The sequence below is a fragment of the Micropterus salmoides genome, unplaced genomic scaffold (assembly GCF_014851395.1).
Source record: "Micropterus salmoides isolate LMB-PRFRI ecotype aquatic unplaced genomic scaffold, ASM1485139v1 Ms_hic_scaffold_2, whole genome shotgun sequence".
Lineage (NCBI taxonomy): Eukaryota > Metazoa > Chordata > Actinopteri > Centrarchiformes > Centrarchidae > Micropterus > Micropterus salmoides.
Genome location: NW_024041150.1, coordinates 52,838,004 through 52,856,737, shown reverse-complemented (window position 1 = coordinate 52,856,737; position 18,734 = coordinate 52,838,004). Strand labels below are relative to the sequence as shown.

Here is an 18,734-nt window from a genome sequence, read left to right as displayed (position 1 = left end):
CTGTGGCCATGGTTCTCAGCAGGAAACCGGTGGAGTGCCAACTCCAGGTAGGGAGTTGGCACTCCCTAGTGGGGTAGTCCTGGTAGTCCAAGTCCACTTGGGGTAGTCCTTACCCCAAGTGAAGGAGTTCAAGTACCTCAGGGTCTTGTTCACGAGTGAGGGGAGATTGGAGCAGGAGATTGGCTGGAGAATAGGAGCAGCGAGGGCGGTATTGCGTTGACTTTACTGCACCGTTGTGACGAAAAGAGAGCTGAGCTGTAAGGCAAAGCTCTCGATCAATTTTCCTATTCCTTTTTGTTCCTACCGTCACCTATGGTCATGAAGACTGGGTCATGACCAAAAGAACGAGACTGCGGGTACAAGCTTCCGAAATGGGTTTCCTCAGGCGGGTAGCTGGTGTCTCCCTTAGAGATAGGTTGAGAAGCTCGGCCATCCGCGATGAGCTCAGAGTAGAGCCGCTGCTCCTTTGCGTTGAGAGGAGCCAGTTGAGGTGGTTTGGGCATCTGGTAAGGATGCCTCCTGGACGTCTCCCTATGGAGGTGTTCCAGGCACGTCCAGCTGGGAGGAGGCCTCGGGGAAGACCCAGGACTAGGTGGAGAGATTATATCTCTACACTGGCCTGGGAAGGCCTTGGGATACCCCAGTCAGAGCTGGTTAATGTGGCTCAGGAAAGAGAAGTTTGTGGTCCCATGCTGAAGCTGCTGCCCCTGCGACCCGACCCCGAATAAGCTGATGAAGATGGATGGATGGATTTAAAAGTTTTGAAGAGCAGGCTTTCCGCATCATTTATATTGCTGTAATCTTAACAAACTCTGATTACAGATGTTGAACTGGCATAGGAATATTTTCAGTAAATTTTTCTGTCAATCTCTAATAAACTGGGTCCTGTTAAGAAGTTTCAGGGGAAATTCATGGTTCTCAGTCTTTGTCCCATGTTCTGCCACCACAGCAATTAATGGAAATATGGATTTGTTTGATTTTAAAACTATTTCAGTTGCTCAAGTATGTAAAGCTCTGAAATGTATTTGGCCACAAAATGTCTGCAGGTCTAGACAATCTGGATCCTTATCTCCTAAAGATGGTGGCACATGTTATGGCTGAGTCTATGACTTTTGACATTTTTAATTTGAGTCAATACCTAAAATCTAGAAAGGTGTTCTCCCCTTATTTAAAGGTTGGGAGCCCTCAGAGCTAAACAATTTCCATCCGATCTCCAAACTCTCAATCCTGGCTAAGATCCTTGAATCCTATTTAAATTTACTGTTAAAAGCGTTTTTTCAAACCATTTTCAATCTGGTCTAGAACTGGCCCTTATATATGGATCTATTTTTATGCTGATGACACTGTCATTTATACGCATGCTCCTTCCACAGCACAGGCAGTGCAAGACCTTCAGACTGCATGTTAGTCATTACACAAACTGCTCTGTTTAATTTAAAAGTGGTTTTAAATCCTCAGAAAACAAAGTTCATGGTCTTCTCAAAAGCTTGCTCACAGTTGCTTGATGATCTCAGCATTTTTACGTCTGATTGTAAATCCACTGAAAGGGTGTCCTCGTAAAAGTACTTGGGTATAAGGATAGATGACAAACTTTTTATTCAGTGTACATATTGCTAATGTAGTTAGGAAGCTCAAAGTGAAGATAGAAAAGTAGCTAGTTTTTTTGGCATTAAAAATAAAGCTGGGTTTATTTATTTTCAGTCTGTTATTGATTATGGTGACATATTATATATGCACACAGCCTCCTGCATCTTATGGAGTCTTAATTCAGTGTATCATGCATCTCTACTTTTTATTACAAATGCAAAGGCCCTTACTCACCATTGCCTTCTTTATGATTTGGTGGGTTGGACATCACTACTACTCGCAAACAACAGCAGTGGTATATTTTTATGCCCAATTTCGACACTTTCACTTAGTTGTGTGCTGACTTTTGTTGGTTTGTTGGAGCAGTTTAGACATTAATGTTATTTTGAGGGGACAGCAAATTTACATGTTTTATTACACAAGCTGTACACTCACTACTTTACATTGTAGCAAAGTGTCATTTCTTCACAGAGTTGTCACATGAAAAGATATAATCACATATTTACAAAAATGTGAAGGGTGTACTCACTTTTGTGATATACTGTATAAAGTGATGCTAGGTAAAGCTATGTTCCAGCTTACCTCTGTCGCAATTCTGGTAGTTACCAGCTACGGTTGCTTTTTAATGTACCTTGAATTTTGACAGATGTTGGGAAAACTACATTTTCATTCCATGCACCCTGGGCATGGACTAATTAGCAAAAAAAGCCTCAAATTAGAAACGTGTCTATCAATTGATAAATGTAAGAGCGTCATAAAGAATGTGGTGAAGTTGTGTGGTTGTTTTTCTTGTGAAGCCATTGTGTTAGAATAGCAGTACTTATTGTTAGTGCTTTCTGTTTTACTGTGATTGTGTTGTATATGTTGCATTTTAATATGTTGTGTTTATGTCTGGCTGATTACTTGGCCAGGTCTCTCTTGTAAAATTGATTTTTGTTCTTAATGGGACTTTATAGTAAAATAAAGGTAAAACTAAAATAAATGCTACTGCCACTGTGTTGATAAATGCTATGGGGGTCCTCCGCCTGAAAGGTTTTGGCTCTAAACACTTCCTGCATTCTGATTATTGAGGTGATAATTCAAAATAAATTTTAAAAAAATAGTGTAATATAATGCAGGGCAGCTGTCAGGCATTCTGTATTGCTGTCATATATGTTTCTCCTGTAGATACACTTTACTCATTGAATTTAATCCCAGCTGAGTCTACATACATGCCTGAAGTAGCCTAAGGTATTTTTAAATCTGCATATGGCACCTTATATAATAACCTTAATTAATTTGAAATCAGTATAAAAAATGTATTGATGAAATATTTGATAGGGGGTCTGGGTGTCGTCCCCCAGAAGATTTTGAGCATTAAAAACTTAATTTCCTGAATTCTGGGGATATTTTCCACCAATTTATGGTGAAAAAGGGTAAAAACAATAAAATGTAATGCCGTAATCAGTGGCTTATTCTTTTTTTTTTACCTTAAGTTACTTTTTTATATATAGAGAGAATTATTCTATATTTACACTGCATTGGAGGCTTATTGTGCAAATAAACCAACCTTTTATTTGTTAATTACCATTTCTTGGTGCAAGCTATTTTTCAGAACATTTTTAATTAATGCCTTCAAAAAGTGGTCGCTACATGTCCCCAGTGTGAAGGACCTTCCCTCCCTACAGGTTGAGCTACTCCATGCTTACCACTTCACCTCCACTCTACTCCTGCTCTCTCTGTCCCTCGCCCTGTCACTTTGTCACTCTGTTTCGCTGTCACACGCCTCCTTCTCTACCTGGCAGTGGCCACGGCTCTATGCACGGTGGGCTACTGCAGCTGATGTTGAAGCTACTGCAGCCTGGGTAGCAAACATATTGGTTATTTTCGCGCATTTGGCAAATTAAATAAAAAGATTTTGGCTCACAATACAAGAAACAGCTCGAGAAGAGGGGGAGTGGGGGCTGGTAAGAGATGTGAAGACCTGCTCTTTGAAGACTTGCAAGACAGGCTGCATCATGAAGATTATTGCATATTAACATGTAAAATTTTTTGTTGCTGTTGTTGAGTTACATTCGGGACTACAGTCAAAAAATGACCTGGTGACGTCGTTGGCCTCTAACCTGTATCTATGGTAGGTTTTAGTGTTTGTTACTTACCTTTGACCTTCAGTTGTATGTTTCCCAGTTTCTGTTGTCTTCTTAACACTCTGACGGTGCAGGTATAGGTGCCGCTGTCAGAGAGCTGGAGTTTTGTCAGGTTGAGGCTGAAGTCTCCAGTTTCCAGAGCGTCAGTCATCATGGATGTTCGGCCGCTGTAAAGCTCGTTTTGGTATGTAAGTTCATCACCTTCCTGCTTACGCTGGTGGACGGTTGGAGGATTGAGATCTTTGCGGCTCCACACCACTGTGGGGTCGTCTATGTCAGGAGTGGGATACTTACAGGGCAGCAGGACAAACTCCTCCCCCTCATACAGCTCCACAGCTGAGGCATGCTGGGAAACTGTGAGGTCACACAGACAGAGAGGTTCAATCACAGCAGCCTTATTTCATGTCTTATTCCTCCTGGATCCTCAGGTGATCCTGAAACCAACCTGGTCCAGCACAGTTTAAAACCAAAATCACCTGACAAATAACAGAACCACCTATGCTGTCATGTTGCGCTCACTGTTTAGATGGACTTTGTTTTCTACATGAACATGGTGTTGACATGAACACCACAACAAACCTGACCGCGATACAGACACCTGTCCCTTTCTTTGCTGTCTCTGTACTCCTCGCTCAGACAATTTGCTCTGTTTGACTGTCCTGAACATTTGTGTGGATTTGACATGAAATTTATTTCTGATCGAAAGTGTTTTCATTTTTGGTTTTCTACTTCTGATGAACAGTGCACTCGTCTCATCGACTACAGTCCCACATGTGCTCTATGTCTGTCAGACGTTGTAGCCCACTACCATATCAGCAGAGCAATAATGCAGGGCACGTGCACAGCAGAGGGGCAGGTAGATTTTGTTAAAATATTACGACTTCATTCTGATTAGATTGTCATTTTATTCTCATAATATTACGACTTTTGTCTCAAAATATTATTCTGCAAATGTCAGAGAACACATATGTGGGAGAGATTCTGAATGTGCAGAAAGTTTTGAACATGAGCAGAAAAGGTGCTGAACACAGAAGCTATTAAAGTGCAGGGGTTTCTAACTGAATTAAAATTAATTCATTTATCATTGAGGAGAAACATTAAAGAGTTCTGGCTGGGCTAAGCCCCCAATGTTTTAAGAGCCTGTAAACACCTCTGACACACACACACACACACACACACACACGCTAATGAATAGTGAAGGAAGAAAAATTCAGGGTAGTGCGTGATACAGAGTGAAACTGTATGTTGTACTTAATAACTGTTACTTGCTGAACCTAAGCTACGTTTATGTGAAGTAAAGGAAATGCAATATTTTAGTTGGCTATGGAAAACAGTAGTGATGCTTTTCTTTCAGTTACTTATTTAAATTAATTGTTATTATTCCAGCTCTCATGGCTGTGCTGTGTTGTTTATTTATGTTGCTTGATTTTTTCTCGTTTTCATTTCTCTCTCAGTTGTCTTCCTATGTCAGCAGTTTATGGCTGCTGTGCGGCTGGCGTCCTCTTTATTTTTGTTTGTTTGTTGTTGTTTTTGTTTGTTGTTCTCTCCGCCCCAAGCCCCCTCCCTGTTCTCTTGCAGGTTTTGTCGTCTCTCTGTGCTGTCTGTTTCTGTGGTGTTTCTATCCCCTATCCCCATGTCTGTCCCCTGTCCAGCCCAGTAACAAATACATTTAAATAAATAATAAAACAGAAAAAGGAGTATTAATAGTCTCTTGTTAAAGTAAAATCTGTCTGGCACAATAGGCAATATGGTATCCAGCTCATCATACTCTATACCAGACTGCCGGGCAGGACAGCACGCTAACGTGTTATTATCACCGTTAACGCATTAATTAATTAATGCCGACAATTATTTTATCACACGTTAACAAAGTTTTAAAAAAATATTATTTTGAAAGTCCGTTGCTCACTGGCTCTGAGCAACTTATCTAATAGAGAGAGGAATTAGATATGGTATTACTTTATCACATATTTACATAAGCTGCTGGATAACAGTCATGTGTCCATTACATTAACATTACAGTAACTTTTGTTCAACAGAGGAGAAATGGAAGAAGAGAATATGTTACTTTTTACATGTTAACGGATTCTTCACTGGTTGGTGACATGAGTGAAGTTATAATACAGTAACAATAGATGAAAGTTCAAACATTTGCTAGTGCAAGTTACGCATAACCTGGGGGCTAAGCCTGCTACTAACACTACTTCTACTACAGCCTAAACTACTACTGCTACAACCACTGCCACTACTACTACAGCTTTCTTCTGCCAATACTGGTACTTCTACTACAACTACTAACCTATATAATTATTACTACTACAAACTAATATTGTTGTAACTTTTATTGTGTAATATATAGGCATATATAACTAATATGTAGACATAGTATACAGCTATAATTAATTTTCTTTTAGGTTGTTAATGGGATGCAATTCCATTTTCACCCAGTAGAGTGTACCAAATGATCACTATTTCAGGAGTTTCAGTTAATTATGAGAAAAATAATATATAATTAGGATGATAGTTTATTCCAATGCTGTAGATGTACTGCAACAATGGATTAATGCTTGAAATAAAAACAATTTATTTTATTTTCCTCCATTCTCTGCTCTGTCTTATATTCAGTCATTTTCTGTTATTGTGAAGCCCTTTGTGATGTCTGCTCTTAAAAGGTGCCATATAAATAAAGTTACTTATCTGAAGAAAAAAAAGCGCCTACACTATATTTTGCGTGTGTGCAGCTGCAGCAGTTGTTCCGTTGAACACCGCCCTAGACAAAAGTAATTTATACTTTTTACTCTAAGTACCACTATACTGTTTATGGACAGATGCTAAAACTATGCTTATTGGGGTGATACAGCGATCTGTATTGATTTGGCTTTGTGAACGGTTGCAATTCTCCGTTAGAAGAAGCCCACAAATGTTACGATCCTCATTTCCGGTATACAACAGTGTTTGATTTGAGACAACACTGCCCTGTCCAAATTCACAAACTACACAAGTAACTACAGAGTGTACACGTTGTACTACATGGACGTGTAAAAGGAAAGGAAAATTTGGAGAGCTGAAACAGTATAATGAAGTTAAGACAAAAGAAACCCAGATTAAAGACGTGACGTTGGACTGAGGTGATGATCAGATCAGAGGGAGGAAGTTTATCTTACCGTGCACGAGGATCACAAACACCACAAACATCTTCATCTTCCTGTAGAAACTCCAACAAGCACAAAGTCCTCTTTAATCTGCGTCTCACTAAAGGAACTCTTCAGAAACCCAGTGAGGATATCAGTTCACAGCCAGCTGTCCCTTTCCTGCTCCTGATAATCTGCTGACTCTGTGAAAACTTTCACTTTCGATTTGAAATGTTGCGTAACATATACAGGGTGCTTCTCAAGTCTCTTACAGTTGCATCTCAGAAAATGAAAATATCGATGTAAAAAAGTTCATTTATTTCAGTAATTCAACTTAAAAGGTGAAACTAATATATTATATAGACTCATTACATGCAAAGTGAGATATTTCAAGCCTTTATTTTATATAATTTCAATGACTATTGCGTACATCTTATGAAAAACCCAAATTCAAAATCTCAGAAAATTTGAATATTACATGAAATCAATTTAAAAAAAGGATTTTAAATACAGAAATGTCAGCCCTCTGAAAAGTATAATCATGCATATGTACTCAGTACTTGGTTTGGGCCCCTTTTGCATGAATTACTGCCTCAGTGCAGCGTGGCATGGATGCTATCAGCCTGTGGCACTGCTGAGGTGTTATGGAAGACCAGGATGCTTCAATAGCTCTTCTGCATTGTTCAGTCTCAGTTCTTTCATCTTTCTCTTGGCAATGCCCCATAGATTCTCTATGGGCTTCAGGTCAGGCGAGTTTGCTGGCCAATCAAGCACAGTAATCCCATGGTCATTGAACCAGGTTTTGGTACTTTTGGCAGTGTGGGCAGGTGCCAAGTCCTGCTGGAAAATGAAGTCAGCATCTCCATAAAGCTCGTCTGCTGAAGGAAGCATAAAGTGCTCTAAAATGTCCTGGTAGACGGCTGCGCTGACTCTGGACTTAATAAAGCACAGTGGACCAACACCAGCAGATAACATGGCTCCTCAAACCAACACAGACTGTGGAAACTTCACACTGGACTTCAAGCATCTTGGATTGTGTGCCTCTCCGTTCTTCCTCCAGACTCTGGGACCTTGGTTTCCAAATGAGATGCAAAATTTGCTCTCATCAGAAAAGAGGACTTTGGACCACTGAGAAACAGAGCAGTTATTTTTTTCTTTAGTAAGACGCTTCTGACGTGGTTTGTTGTTCAGGAGCGGCTTGACAAGAGGAATAAGACATTTGAAGCCCATGTCCAGGACCCGTCTGTGTGTGGTGGCTCTTGATGCAGTAACTCCAGCCTCAGTCCGCTCCTTGTGAAGCTCCCCCACACATTTGAATGGCCTTTTCCTGACAATCCTCTCCAGGCTACGGTCATCCCTGCTGCTTGTGCACCTTTTTCTTCCACTTAACTTTCTATTAATGTGCCTTGATACAGCACTTTGAGAACATCCAACTTCTTCTGCAATGACCTGTTGAGGCTTTCCCTCCTTGTGGAGGGTGTCAATGATGGTTTTCTGCACAGCTGTCAGGTCAGCAGTCTTCTTCCACTGAACCAGACTGAGAGACCAATGAAAGGCTCAGGAACCCTTTGCAGGTGTTTTGGATTAATTAGCTGATTAGAGTGGGACACTTTGAGCCCACAATACTGAACCTTTTCACAATATTCTAATTTTCTGAGATTTTGAATTTGGGGAGCTGTAAGCCATAATCATCGAAATTAAATCAAATAAAGCCTTGAAATATCTCACTTTGCATGTAATGAGTCTATATAATATTTAGTTTCACCTTTTAAGTTGAATTACTATAAATTAACTTTTTCACGATATTCTAATTTTCTGATGCACCTGTATTTGTCGTTTCCTCGATCCTCGCTTGAACCGGAAGTTGTTCTGCTCTGCCATCTTGCAGACTGTCCCAAAGCTCCTATTTTACTGACCGACACGCCCCCTTATTGGGTAGCCGTTATATTGATTGGTCGCTGCAGCTGATCGGACTGATCTGATACACGATCAGGGGCAAGTTCAGCGCAGACAAAACGTAGCAAAACCTCGAAGCCCGTTGCAGAACGTTGCGCAACGTGGCAAGGAAACATGTTCAATCAGAAAATGTTGCAAACCGGTGCAAAACGTTTTGAGATTGAACTCAACCCAGATAAAATTGAAGTCAAGTGCATCACTGCAAAGAGTTACTATATTTGATTTGTTTTATGATTCACTCTCTAGTTAAAATCTGAGTTCATAGTAGGTCTGAACAACAAAAGCCCCGCACAACTTTCTTCATTTATTAGAACGATTTTCTTTTTCTTCTATTTCTCCTGTCAACTTTTATTATGGAGACAATTAAAGTCAGAGAGAGAGTCTGTCAGCAATAAACATGTTTTACATAATTTATCGTCATTTCTATTCAGTCACACGTGAGGCTGGTCATTCTTGTGTTTAGTCCAAATAGACGACTATAAAATAAAGCCGCTCATCCAGCCGATCTCACCTACTGCATCTGATGAAAGCAGCCGGCGGCTGCGCGAGTAAAATCAGCTGATGAAAGTATGAATGAAAGCCGCTACACTAAAAGAAAAGCGTCGGATTGCTATGACGGAACGCAGTGATCGATCGGTGACGAGTGATGTGACTTGCATAAATATAATGTAGGCAGTAGGCTATATTGTTAAAGGACATCGGCAGAGGAAATAAACTGAAAGCCTAAAACTGAGCCTCGACTAGAGTTACATCATTTCAATTTCTCTTAAACCTTTAGCCTAATAAATCCCAAGACATCATATTCTGGGTTATTAAATAACGATTTCACAATCAGAATCAATAAATAGCCTATAAATGCAGATAATATAAACATTGTGCCAGTAGAAATGATTCTATTATTCATGTGCAGGTGTTTGTTAAACAGGTAACAGCTACAGAGAGAATCGTGCTGCTGCGCAGTGATAACTGTGAGACTTTATTATATCAGAACAGCGCACTTGTGTGCAGACACAAACTCCATCAAAAGTCTGTACAGCTGTTAGAGCCGACTGACAGGAAGATGTTATGTTACACTGCCATGTTTCTACAGTAGCCCAAAACGGAGAAACAGCTCTACAGAGCGCGTTTCCTCACAACGTTGAATACATACGAAGACAAAGATAAAGAAGAAAAAAATAGGTAATATATTATTATTATTATATAGGACTCATGTCCCTCCATTACTCAATGACTCCACTGGCTCCCCGTGGCCTCCAGAATCAAATTCAAGTCACTAATGCTGCATACAGAGTGACTACTGGGTCTGCACCATCTACCTAAACTCCATGATACAAACTTACGTTCCTTCTTGGCCGCTACGCTCCTCCAACGAACGCCGCCTGGCTCTGCCATCCCTTCACACAAAGCAATCCCAGTCCCAGCTGTTCTCATCTGTGACACCACGATGGTGGAACGAGCTACCACACACCATCAGAGCAGGGGCGTCCCTCTAACTTCAAGAAGCTCTTGAAAACTCATCTCTTCCAAGAACACTTCCTCTTATAACACCTCTAACTCCCAACCTCTAACATGCACTTCCTGTGCTCTTCTTCTTCTATCCCCTACAATGATTTTGTATTGATTGCACTTTTTTGTTAACTCTTACTTCCTTCCCTCGGTATCTACCCCATTGATATGAAATGTACTGTGAGCTCTTACTAGTATTTATTGCTGCTCTTACTAGTATGTGTTGCTGCTCTTACTAGTATGTGTTGTCAGTTGTAGATCTGTAGTTGATGCTCTGTTGATGCTTTTATGTTGTTCCTCAAATGTAAGTCGCTTTGGATAAAAGCGTCTGCCAAATGAGTAAATATAAATGTAAAACGTGTAAAAAGTGGATAAGACGCAGGCCTTTGGTGTGAGAGATCCGGGTTCAATCCCCAACTGTGACCCATCCTCCATTGTATTGCAGAGCAAGACACTTAACCTCTCGTTGCTCCAGAGGCGTGCGACCTCTGACATGTATAGCAATTGTAAGTTGTTTTGGAGGATTTTAAATACAGAAATGTCAGCCCTCTGAAAAGTATAATCATGCATATGTACTCAGTACTTGGTTTGGGCCCCTTTTGGGCCCCTTTTGGGCCCCTTTTGCATGAATTACTGCAAGCAGCAGGAAAATATAAATTATGTAAACCATCATCATTGAGTAGCCTATATATATTTCAAATGTAATAATGATCTCTTTGTTTTTACTTGTTTTTGGCAATAAAAGTTAAATATCCCCGTTGATCAATAAGTAAACCTCCATATTGACCACCCTGTATCTGCATTAAATGGTTTTGGTCCTGCCTTAGCGCACGGTGTTTAGTTGCAGTCAGTAGATGCGCCAGAAATACAGTGATCACGGTCTTGCCCAGTAACCAAAATCTGGTTTTCAAAAAAGGAAAAAGAGAGGAAAGACAAAGGAAAGGAAAGGATGTCACTCTGTAACCCAGTTTTTTCACCTAGAAAGGTGGGGAGCCTTTAGTCTGAGAGAGGTGTTAACCTGTTGGCTTAATGTCCACAGTGAAATAAGCTAGCTAGCTGCAGACTAGTGTTAGCCAACATTTCATCAACATTTAATCAGTGCAGGGAAACGTTTAGCAAGATATTCATATTAAATCATTGTCCCTGCCCTTTTAGCAGACTAACAACAGGTGAGTCAGCAGCAGCCCAGTGTCCCCATAACTGTAGCCCCCCTGTCCCAGTGAAGAAGGTGAGCAGCACTGTGTTAATGAGTTAGCGTCATTCCAGGGACTCTGTGGAGATTTATCTGTCTCTCTTGCTCTTTTTACCATAACAACAAAGAAAATGAAATATTTCTTGATGAAACAAATTTAAACACAAATTATTTTCTTACATAATGATCATTATGAAATAAAATAAAAACAACCTCCTGTATGTACTGGATGCTGCTAGAAACAGTGAGTAGCTTACCTCAGGCTGCATGGAAGTTACAGACTATATTAAATAAACCAGTTTGATATGGTCATTTAGATTGAATTATGACCGTTAAATGACATCTATAGATACAGACTTTTATCCCATCATGAAGGGCAATTTATTGGAGAATAACACACACACACTATTGTATCTAAGTGGTGGTGATACAGAATTGTAGATAATTTGGGCAATGATCTATAGTGTTAGTCATTTATTGGTATATAGCATATTTTAATATACTGTATATATCACAGTATATATGTATATATCACATGTACATTCTACAGAGCCAGGGCCCTCTCAGGTAAACGGAGGAAGAAGTGTGGAAGCAAAGGAAGAAGGGAAAGAAAGTTACAGTGATCATGAGGATGAGAGATGCACGATGGAAGAAGACAGAAGTCGTAAAAAGTTGCCACAAAGTTGACCCAGGTTTGTGGCCAGCAGATTTGACTGACAGGGACAGGGAGGCTTTTGTCTTCCATTAATGTTAAGAGAATTTTATCTCTTAATTTTACAATAAAAATACATAGAGACTGTAAAAGATTGCCTTAAGGACATTTTTTATGGTGGCTTTTAGTCTTGCATCAAATACTGAACTATTTAGTGTGCTAGTACTAGTATCGAACTACAAGAAGCAAGACAGTTACAAGCCGTTAATTAGAGTTATGTAAAGCTTTTGATGGGACAGTTAGGTCCTAGAGATGTGGTGACTGTCTGTGCAGAGGGGCCCAATTAGATTTTTTTGTCATGGGTCCCAAAATTCCTGGCGGCCCCCCTGAGTAGTAGTAGTAGTCGACTGGTTTATTAGAAGTAAGAAAATAAGTGAAATTTGGACAAATGGACGACACGTGTTGTTTAGCATAGAGTCGACAGAGCGTGTCGGGCCACCATAGCTTCTCCTGCATGCTTGCAAAGGGAAGGGGAGTGGTGCATTCATGTGGTGTTGGAATAATCAGAATTTTTTTCCCTGCTTAAATCTTTATTGCAAAAAGAAGAATAAAGTGTACATGGGACATAAATCAGTATACAGAACAGTATACAAATAACCTATATAAGAAGACACAAAAAATAAAAACATTGCCGGTGTAGTCTATATTAGATAAATATATTAAAAGAGGACCATATGTTGACAGTTTTCACAACTCTTTTGTTGTTCGATTTTTTACTTAAATTGATATAATGTACAACCTCATGAGGAAAAGTATGGGGAATTTTGCCATTAGAAATCAGGAAATGGGACCATCCGAAGAGCATATGAATGCGCAGTGAGTTGTTGGTTGCAGTTCGCAACCCTCACCACTAGATGCCACTAAAACTTACAGACTGAACCTTAAATGGTATTTGAAGACGCTTCCGGCTTCATGAGAGTAAACCTGATAAAAAGCAACTAGCCTAGCTTCAGACAGTTATGTTCTCTACAACCATTAAGACATGTATTTTAAATGTCTCTTTGATATCTCTATTTGATATTTCCAGCATTTTTTTTGTACATGGCTGCTACGATTTTGCTTATTGATCACTCTTAAATATTTTGAGTAATTAGGGTTTGAACGCACTCCCCATTGACATCCACTGTATTTATATCTAAGCCAGCACAAACAGTATAAACAGCAATCATACTTTTATTATTTATATTATTATTAGTTTTAGTGTTATATTATAGGGTATATAATGTTTTTATGGACAGCAGCGGCTTTCTCTGTGGTGTCCTCCCATGAAGGCGTCATGACGTATTGTGAAATGCTTATTATTACAATCCGCTTTTCGAGTAGTCATTAGCCCAGGGGTTCACATACTTTCTCCACTGTAAACTGGGGATGTTTACAATGTGTGTTCCATGAATTATTGTGTGGTATTAGACAAGCACTGTGTGTTTGTCTATTGTTGTGACTTAGATAAAGATCCATCATGCCACCTCCTCTTTCTTCTGTGGTTTCTGGCAACAAAAGAAAAAAACAACACAAAAATAATTGTTGCTGGTTAAGTGCATTAAAGTTAACTTTAAATTGACTCCACCACCACACATAAAACATGGCTTAATAACAATCACATTTAACATCCGGCTTAATAATAACTATCAAAAATGTTTTACTGTCACAATTATTAGCTTAGCCTATGGCATTTTATGGAGCATAAATTAGCCTAGTGGCTAGCAGACTTTTCCTCTCCTCATAGCTTAACAAATTACATTATATTATTTATACTGTGTCTTACTCACCGCTGGTAAAGTCACTGCATCTCATTATTTACTCATCATTTTGTACAGCAGCTGGTTGTAGTGAGAGCAACAAGCTGGAGGACCGCCGAGTCGTTTTCAGGTGGCAGCGTAGCTCTGCTGCCTGGCGCGTGACGTAAACACGTAAGTGCGAGCACTCCCGGAACCCATAGAGCAGAGGTCACTAATAGGGAGACCGCGGTCCGGATCCGGACTGCCGACCTATAGCCGATTTATTATTGAGACTTACTACCTCGTGACGGAGCGTTTCTATTTTAACCCGTGCAGCTTTTCTTGCATTTACTGTACTGGTTTAGCGGCCTGGGTAACTCACAGACCAATTGCATGTGCTCCAATCGTCTCATGTGACGCTGCTCAGCCAATCAAATCTGTGCAGTCGAGTCCACGTCCGCGAGTGAGATACACCGGAGACGTTTTGGAAACGCACATCGAGAGAGGAGGCGAAAGAGAAAATAGATTTCACATTTAGAATGTGCAGATTCCCACCAGAAAATGTCATAGAACTCCAATCCTAGCTGTCAGGACAAGAGAAAGTAGGGAAGTGGCTCTGTAAAAGGGAATGAAAGAGAGAAGGAGGCATTATAGCTGTTCATTTGCTAAGATGTGTCAAGTGTTATTATAAAATTGGTTAAGACTGGCTTCATCACCTCAAGCTACACTTTTTATTTATTTATTTCTAAAAATTAGGCACTATATATAGTTTAGAATTCATTATGAGAATAGTTCGTATTTATTATCCCTCCAGTTTGATTTAAAAACTAAATATTGTTGAAATAATGTCAGTTCTGGACTAAAAACCTTTGCTTCGGGAAATTTTCTCTAACTGGACCTCTTTGAATCCTAATTGAATACCTGTGCCATAGAGATTGCATTGCAACGGCCTCAGCTCGAAAAAAACTGCCTTTACATTAAAGTCTATCAGAGAGATCTGGGCGATTTACAACCAGACTGTATTTGCCCAAAAAGAGGTGGGATTCAACGGAACACGACTTGACGCTGATTGGACAGCGATACTCATGGAAAAAAAGTCTGTCAAAAACATTCACAGCTAACTAACAGTGTGGTAGAAAGTGTGACAATTGCCATTGGGCAAAAATTTCTATACAAGATGTCTGTCTGATAGTGCTGTAGCTAAATTTAAGGATGCGATTCCATCAGCTCTATTCATTATATTCATTATCAAGTCACAAAGTAACGGAGGACTCCTATGCTAATTTCAGTCCCTCCCAAATCGATCATCTTGTTGATAGTGCTGCAGGCTCGCTGCGAATAACACTCGACTCTGTAGCCCCTCTAAAAAAGAAAATAATAAAACAAAGACGGTTAGCTCCATGGTATAATACTGAAACTCGCAAATTAAAGCAAATATCGCGGAAACTGAGAGGAATTGGCGTTCCACCAAACTGGAAAATTCTTGTTTAATTGCGAAAATCAGGAATATCCTCTCCTGTGGAACCAGGTTCCAGTTTGGGTTCAGGAGGCAGACATCATCTCCACATTTAAGAGTAGGCTTAAGACTTTCCTCTTTGATAAAGCTTATAGTTAGGGCTGGCTCAGATGAGTCCTGAACCATCCCTTAGTTATGCTGCTTTAGGCCTAGACTGCCGGGGGACTTCCCATGATGCACTGAGCTCCTCTCTCCTCTACTTTCTCTCCCTCTGTATGCAACCTCATCCCATTATTGCATGTTACTAACACAACTTCTCCCCTTTCTGGTAGTCTTGTGCTTTCTCGTCCCTCTCTCTCTCCTCCTATCACTTCCTGCAGGTGTTTCTGGCTCTGGAGCTGTGGAGTCTGGATCTGTGGTTGCGGGTCACCTGCTGCCCCCGTGTTCCTGCTCGACACCCTCTGCTGCAAAAACTATTGTTATTATAATCATTAACATTACGATTGTTATCATTAACACTATTATAAATATCTGTACCATTTTCATTTAGTCTATAGCAACATCCCTTTACTGTCTGTACCTCTGTGTGTATATTGTGTAGGCTGCCTCTCTCTCTCTCTCCTTACATCCCTCTCTTTTTCTTTCTCTTCCTTAGCTTCTTTAATACACTTACCTTTCCAACCTTGAGTTTCATAAATGTATTTTACTTTAAATGAGCTATGTGTTATTAGCTAGCTGAGAGCCCACCCTATCATTTCATTACCACTATATCCATATTTTATGTAATTCTTAGCCAACACTGGTGCTTAGGCATGAGCAGTGAAATTGAGTATTAGTTATTGTAGGTATATATTTTGACATCAATATAGATATTATTATTTCATTTTAAGTAGGCTTCTTTGTGAGTCTTTCTACAATAAGAATGGTATTTGTTTCACTCTGGAATTCAGAAGCAAAGTAAATGTTAAAATCCAGGTTTGTTATTTAAATGTATTCAGTTTTATTTATATAGCACCAATTTATAACAAAAGGCATCTCATTGCACTGTTTATATGGAGCAGGTCTAGAAAGTACTATTTAAGACCCAAAAATTCCCAATTTCCCAACAGTGTATGACAACTGCTTTATTGAACGCAGATTACATTTCATTCACAGTCAACATGAGCTGGAGGAAAGGTTGCTAAAAAAAAGTAGAAACTTGAAATGATAAGAATTAGGGATTAGAGATGATAATGCAGACTGTATTTTATGAAAGTGTCTTTGGTTCTGGTTCAACATTGTGTGGGTCTGTTTAAGTGGTCCTGATGGACTGCTGTTGTGTGTCTGTACAATAGTGACATCTGACTACAAGATTTTGTGTGGTATGAGGCTCCCATCAACTAATGTAATGAATTTGATTTATCATCATCTACAGACTGGACACATTAGTTAAATAAGCAAGGATATTGTAAGCTTTGTAAGATTTTAGTTTACTGAACCACGCACCCGCACTGTGCTGGGTTTTCTTTTCCCAGTACCTGGTTGTCACTGTATAATTCACACCCTGCTTACCATGGATGTGTCTGTAATGATTTGTTACTAATAATGGTTGAAATTCTCCATTAATGGAGGAGAAGAAGAAGAAGAAGTCAAATGATGCAGTCCTCAGTTCCAGTAAGTGCACAACATCCATGTTTGATTTAAAACAACTCACTACATAGGTAAGAACGTAGTGGACACATGAACGTGTACTAAAGGAAGGTATCTGAACTGGGAAACGGCAAAGTCATGGAGCTGAAACAGACTCTTGACGTTAAGATAGAAGAAATACAAATTAAAGAGGTGACGTTGGACTGAGGTGATGATCAGATCAGAGGGAGGAAGGTTATCTTACCGTGCACGAGGATCACAAACACCACAAACTCTTCATCTTCCTGTAGAAACTCCAACAAGCACAAAGTTAATCTGCTTCTCACTAAAGGAAGTCTTCAGAAACACAGTGAGGACATCAGTTCACAGCCAGCTGTCCCTTTCCTCCTCCTGATAATCTGCTGACTCTGTGAGGAGAAAACTTACTTTCGAACAGCCCGACATTTACGGTGCAGATAGAGGAAGGAGGAAGTTAGGTTGCATGAATAATAACAGTGACAGTGTCTGAAAAGATTTTTTTTTTCATTTCAGTTCATGTTACTGAGAAATATGGAAGAGAGGAAATGGACCTCATACAAGAATATTTTTCTATTCTTCTCCTAAAACTTAAAACTTTTTCTGTCAGGTTTGTTTAAGTCAGATTTACCAAACTCAGAGTGCTCTTACACTACATCACATTCACACACTGAGTCAAAGTGCTCAAACAGAAACTAACATTCATGGTGGAACATGTAGCCTGGAGAAGCCGGGAATGAACCGCCAATCTTTTGATTAACAAGCAACCTGCTCTATCTCCTGAGCCACAGCCGCCCCCTACGCAGGCAAACTTATTGTTAATGGCCTGTTTTAAAAGAGGATGAATATGAACGTTCATTTTAAGGTGAAGGATAGAATCAGCCGACAAACATAACTTTAGGTTGCAGTGGTGGTATTAGAGAAATGATAAAATATTAATATTAACAGAGATAACAGATATTGATTTCTGTCAAGCCATATTTTTATTTTTTTTGTGCGGCTGTGTTTGTGTTGGAGTGGGTGCTCTGTGCCTGCGAGGATCTTTGATTGTCCTAAAGGTGTCTCTTTCTGATTGGCTGGATTTGTGGGTTCAGTCTGGTGAGTGTCTGCTGCTGATTGGTCCATTCACAACATCCTGTCTTTTGAAATGTCGGTTTCCAGCAGTCTGACTGCAGCAAACAGACTAGAGCTGTGAGGTTAGGTTAGTGTAAGTCAAGTCAATGTCCTCTGAAGTGACCGTGTGTTTGTTGTTAAAGAGGATGCTGGAGTCCCTGAGAGGTTCCAAAAGTCAAGGAGAGGTTCACTGTGTAACATTTAGGAGGATGTACTGTATGTGTTCAGTGGTGTATAAAGACCTTACATGATGAACCTTTATGTTTTATTACCTTAGAGTGAGCTATTTACACTCATCGGCCACTTTATTAGGTACACTTTGCTAGTACCGGGTTGGACCCCCTTCTGCCTACAGAACTTCCTTAATTCTTCGCAGCATATTTCAAGAAGGTGTTGGAAACATTCCTCAGAGACAGAGAGGTGCATATTGATATGATGCCATCACACAGTTACTGCAGATTTGTCGGCTGCACATCCATGATGAGAATCTCCCGTTACACCACATCCCAAAGGTGCTCTGTTAGATTGAGATCTGTTGACTGGGAACTGTTGGGTTTCTGTAAATAACTTCACAGAGTACGGTCTAGACCTGC

At 39.9% G+C, this 18,734-nt stretch overlaps 2 protein-coding genes across 2 annotated transcripts in view; one reads left to right on the top strand and one right to left on the bottom strand.

The window, feature by feature from the left end:
* LOC119912627 (coxsackievirus and adenovirus receptor homolog) overlaps positions 1-7,073 on the bottom strand; it is a gene marked incomplete in the record, with an annotated part of 333,023 nt that extends 325,950 nt beyond the window's left edge. The window contains 2 exon segments of the mRNA XM_038731906.1: positions 3,726-4,067; positions 6,878-7,073. Coding sequence (XP_038587834.1) covers positions 3,726-4,067; positions 6,878-6,914 — 379 coding nt within the window.
* Positions 1-18,734, top strand: part of LOC119912609 — a 390,500-nt gene that overhangs the window by 234,147 nt on the left and 137,619 nt on the right. The window lies entirely within an intron of this gene.